This window comes from Harmonia axyridis, chromosome 6 (genome assembly GCF_914767665.1).
Source record: "Harmonia axyridis chromosome 6, icHarAxyr1.1, whole genome shotgun sequence".
NCBI lineage: Eukaryota > Metazoa > Arthropoda > Insecta > Coleoptera > Coccinellidae > Harmonia > Harmonia axyridis.
The window spans coordinates 14,201,754-14,206,435 of NC_059506.1; the positions used below are offsets into that span (position 1 = coordinate 14,201,754).

The 4,682-nt window shown below is 37.3% G+C and overlaps 2 protein-coding genes across 2 annotated transcripts; one reads left to right on the forward strand and one right to left on the reverse strand.

Annotated features, from left to right (window-relative positions):
- Positions 1-1,576: 1,576 nt before the first annotated feature.
- Positions 1,577-2,014, reverse strand: LOC123681776 (histone H3). The gene has a single exon (XM_045620066.1). It carries the CDS (start codon positions 2,007-2,009, stop codon positions 1,599-1,601), a length of 411 nt encoding a protein of 136 aa, XP_045476022.1. The 5' UTR covers positions 2,010-2,014; the 3' UTR covers positions 1,577-1,598.
- Positions 2,015-2,199: 185 nt separating this feature from the next.
- LOC123681777 (histone H4) lies at positions 2,200-2,572 on the forward strand. Its single transcript, XM_045620067.1, has one exon. It carries the CDS (start codon positions 2,215-2,217, stop codon positions 2,524-2,526), a length of 312 nt encoding a protein of 103 aa, XP_045476023.1. The 5' UTR covers positions 2,200-2,214; the 3' UTR covers positions 2,527-2,572.
- The last annotated feature ends 2,110 nt before the right edge of the window (positions 2,573-4,682 follow it).

Sequence of the window (4,682 nt, forward strand, 5' to 3'; positions counted from 1 at the left end):
TTGACTCCACCTATTTAAGTTCGGGTATATACCCGAACCTACAAACTTCAAAAGAAAATAGAAGTTGGTCCCGGGTCATCTCCGACAAAACCATTTAGGAACCATAGCACTGCCTTTCACAACACTGCTGACGCATCACCTGAATAATCAACTGATGGACATTTCATCAAACCCCAAGAATTAAAGCACAGAGTTCGATGGACTCTAGCAATGGCGAGTGTCTGCAAAAACTACCGCCATCTCATCGTCTATGGTATTCCAAACATGTCGCAAGCTAGATTGTTGTACATTAACCCTTACTGGTGATGGGATGTTATTTACAACTTGTATGCTCATTATCCTCTTCAAAATGTTATGAAACAGTCGGTGGAATGCTGATTAGAGAAGAGCGATATTTCACGAACTGTGATTTAATCACTGAGATCAGAATGTCACAGGTAGTCACGGTTCCGAAAAACGAATACAGAGCGTGACGGGATAACAGTTTGAACATTTCACAGATCTTTTCAGGGCATATCATCGTCCGTTGCAATCGTAAATTATGAAGGCAGCCTGATGTTTTTATTGCTTCGGAACCTTTTTCGACTAACATAATTGCATATTTTTATGACAATCCCAGCATCGTATGCAACTTCGCATGCTGTAGGAAGTATTTTTGTAGAACTAGTTAAACAATAAATACTTGCTGCAAACTAATAACTACTGCATTACTGCATAATTGGTGGTGGCAATAAAATTCTAATTTTATGCTTATCTTTGATAAACAACCCCAAAGAAATTCTTTCTATATTGAAGTTGTCGACCGAAGCAATAAATGGTACTCTGTATTATAAAAAATAAACGAAAACACGTCAGCGACATAATAATAATAGGCGAAAGAATAATAACAGGCGAAAGACCAGCAATCTTTGGGCTTTCTTCACAAAAGTTGATGTAAATTATGCTACTTGTAATTTATGCAAGTTGAAATTATCTTTCAAAATCACCTCTTCAAATTTGAGGAAACATTTGAAAAATCGATATCCTTCTGTTACGTTCCTAACTAAATCTGAAATAAGGAAAAGAGTTGAATATGTAAGAAAAATGGATGTTTTCATAACAATTTTGCTTTGAATGAGTGACCAATTCGAGTTGCAAAGATAAACGAACTAAGGTTTGGGTGATTCATATAAATATTATTAACAAGCAATCTAAACAGTGATCACGTCACGCTTTAATTTCACTGATATCATAAAGTAACGTTCACGTTTCACAACGTGATCTAGAAATCACGGTATCGCTTCTCTCTAATGCTGGTCATCAGAATCTTTTGCAGTTGAATGATCGAATTGGAAATAAGACGGCATAATTTGCTTCCAGCTTAAAATAAGCTATTGCGCCAAGATATAGAGGATATCAAAAGACTGATGGAAAATCCATAATCAAAATTGAAATTCGTAACGCATTTTGTTGGAAGAAATTAAGTAAGGTTATATTGCACTATTGATATCGGATCTTTAATTTGGGATACCTTATAAGAAATCAATCAATTGTATAAATGTAAAAAAAAAAGTTGTGGTTCAGAAAAGAACCGATTTTAAACTTTGTGAAAAAGATGCTTAAGCACGTTCGCCACGGATACGTCGAGCAAGTTGAATGTCCTTCGGCATAATGGTTACTCTCTTGGCGTGAATGGCACATAAATTTGTATCTTCGAATAGACCGACCAGATAAGCTTCGCTAGCTTCTTGAAGGGCCATCACGGCGGAGCTCTGGAAACGGAGATCGGTCTTGAAGTCTTGGGCAATTTCGCGCACTAACCTTTGGAAAGGAAGTTTGCGAATCAACAGCTCGGTACTTTTCTGATAACGACGGATCTCACGAAGAGCTACGGTACCTGGACGGTAACGATGAGGTTTTTTTACGCCACCAGTAGCGGGTGCACTTTTACGTGCCGCTTTTGTGGCAAGTTGCTTACGCGGTGCCTTTCCGCCAGTGGATTTTCTTGCGGTTTGCTTCGTACGGGCCATCTCGAGTATGGGTATAAACTAGTTGAGGGAAATCTTAGATTCATCTATTTATAGCGGAATAGGTAGGCGGTTCCACTGCACATTCTCGCAATATCATTGGTTGGTCGTGTAGATCTAGTGGTGGGGAAAACTGTGATGGTATAAAAGCCGTATTTTCCGCTAAAACCTTTAGTTAATTCTTGTTATTGTAGTCGTTAACTGAAAAATGACTGGCAGAGGCAAAGGTGGTAAGGGTCTGGGAAAAGGTGGCGCTAAGCGTCACAGGAAAGTTCTACGAGACAATATCCAAGGAATCACGAAGCCCGCTATCAGAAGATTGGCCCGCCGCGGTGGGGTGAAACGTATCTCTGGTTTGATTTACGAAGAAACTAGAGGTGTACTTAAGGTATTCCTAGAAAACGTTATTAGAGACGCTGTAACTTACACCGAACACGCAAAAAGGAAGACTGTAACAGCAATGGACGTCGTATATGCTTTGAAACGCCAAGGTCGTACGTTGTACGGTTTCGGAGGTTAAATTTCACCATCGAAATATTGCTATCGGTCCTTTTCAGGACCACAAAGTTAACGTTTTCTCGTTTTTTCCATTACACAAATATCATACAATCCGAAAGCAAACAAAATTCCCACAAAGCCTAAGCCTGTCCGTGAGATGGGCAACCAAATTACTATGACGAGATAATTCTTTTGGAATTCAGCGTTAAGGGTAAACAGCTAACATTTTCATTCACCTAACTATAAATATTATTTATTAATTTTTTTTTTACTTTGAATTGCTGTGACCATACGATCGCAAAATGTAAAAATATTCCGAGGACAAACAAAAGTGTTATCTATTCAAGTTTATAAGCATTTGGTTAGTAGTGCACTAGGAGTAACATTTCTCATCCAAATTTTATTGCCACCTTATTTTATCAATTTGAACAAATTAAGAAATGGGCTTATATAAATTATTCCATAAAATATTTTCACAGAATCGATGACGGTAGGCGGCGATAAGATATATAATTATTTCTTCTGCGCGTTCCGTTCATCAACTTTACATCGACAACAGAATGGTAGAGAGTCGAAACAATTTCGTACCTCGGCATGGGATCATTCGAGGGAAATCCGCTGTAGGATTGAAAAGGCAAGAGCAGCTTCCATTAAAATGAAAAAACTTTTCACGATTCACGACCTGAACAAGAAGACCAAAATACGACTTCTGAAGTGCTATGTCTTTCCTGTGCTTCTGTATGGGTGGAGTCATGGACGCTTACTGAAGCTTCGTGTAAGAGGCTTGCAGTATTCGAGATGTGGCTCTACAGAAGAATACTCCGAATCAATTGGACAGAGCACATGACCAATGAGAGGGTTCTAATATTAGTCAACAAGAAAACTGAAATTGTTGACACCGTGAAGAGGAGGAAACTGGAGTACTTGGGCCACATCATGCGGAATGAACAAAGATACAGCCTTCTCCAGCTTATACAGCAGGGCATGGTTGGGGGAAGGAGAGGTCCCGGCAGGAGGAGAATTTCGTGGCTCAGAAATTTGAGGGTCTGGTTCTGGGAAACAACAATTGGACTGTTTCGTGCAACAGTGAATAAGGTCACAATAGCCAGAATAATAATAATAATAATAATAATATATATTCATCGTCAAAGTTTACATATACATAAACATACATATGAGGAACTAATGAATATTCAAAAAATGGAGAAAACCAAGTAAAATGGTTTTCTGTGAGAATGGTCTCCAATATCCGATAACGGATTGGCACTATCAAGAAGAAGAAGTTCCGTTCATCCCACCCGTTTGAGTTGATAATTCTCGCTAAGTTAATCCCCTCCGCGTATAACGAGATCACACATTTTCTAATCGAGAAGCCAATTTTCTCATTCCTATCCCGTATTGCACAATATTTCACACACGGTACAATCCATATTATATTTACAAAGAAAAAACATATATATCAACCGTTGAACTTATCTCTCATAAGGGTGTCAAATATGAACCGATGGGTTCATATATATATATATATATATATATATATATATATATATATATATAGAATGTTTATTTTTTCTCTTTATTGTAACTGATAATTTTTGTTGATATCTTGTAGAAGCCCTGAGGATGGATTGAATAAAATCCGAAAGCTCGGCAAAGAAAACAGAGTATTTTTTTGGTGTTCACACCGATTCCCTGAGAAATCATTCTGTATAAATCACGACCATTATTGCGTCTAAGTTATATATATATATATATATATATATATATATATATCAACAATTTTTAATTCCCAATATACAACAATAGTTATAAGTATGATAAGGGGTGTGGGAAAATTGATAAGTGTTATAATTTCATTCTTCTTTATTTCATTTAGTCGACGTTTCGATCCCGATGGGGACCATCTTCAGGACTACAATAGCAATAGAAAACAGTCAAAAACGTGGCAACCACAAAACATGTAAAAATAGTATATGTCCCACCTATGTGGGACAGACATCTCAATGGTTAAAGAGTCGATTAACGTTACATAAGAGTGATATCCGGACAATGAACCCACGATGTGCTTTAGCTGTACACTCAATGAAAAAGGATCATAAAATTGATTTTGAAAATACAGAAGTATTATGTACGCAAGGTAAATATAATAAAAGACTGATACAAGAAATGATCAACATA

Bases quoted from the DNA above. Each gene is read 5' to 3' on its own strand.
- LOC123681776 (XM_045620066.1), bottom strand. From the start codon at position 2,009: ATGGCCCGTACGAAGCAAACCGCAAGAAAATCCACTGGCGGAAAGGCA.
- LOC123681777 (XM_045620067.1), top strand. From the start codon at position 2,215: ATGACTGGCAGAGGCAAAGGTGGTAAGGGTCTGGGAAAAGGTGGCGCT.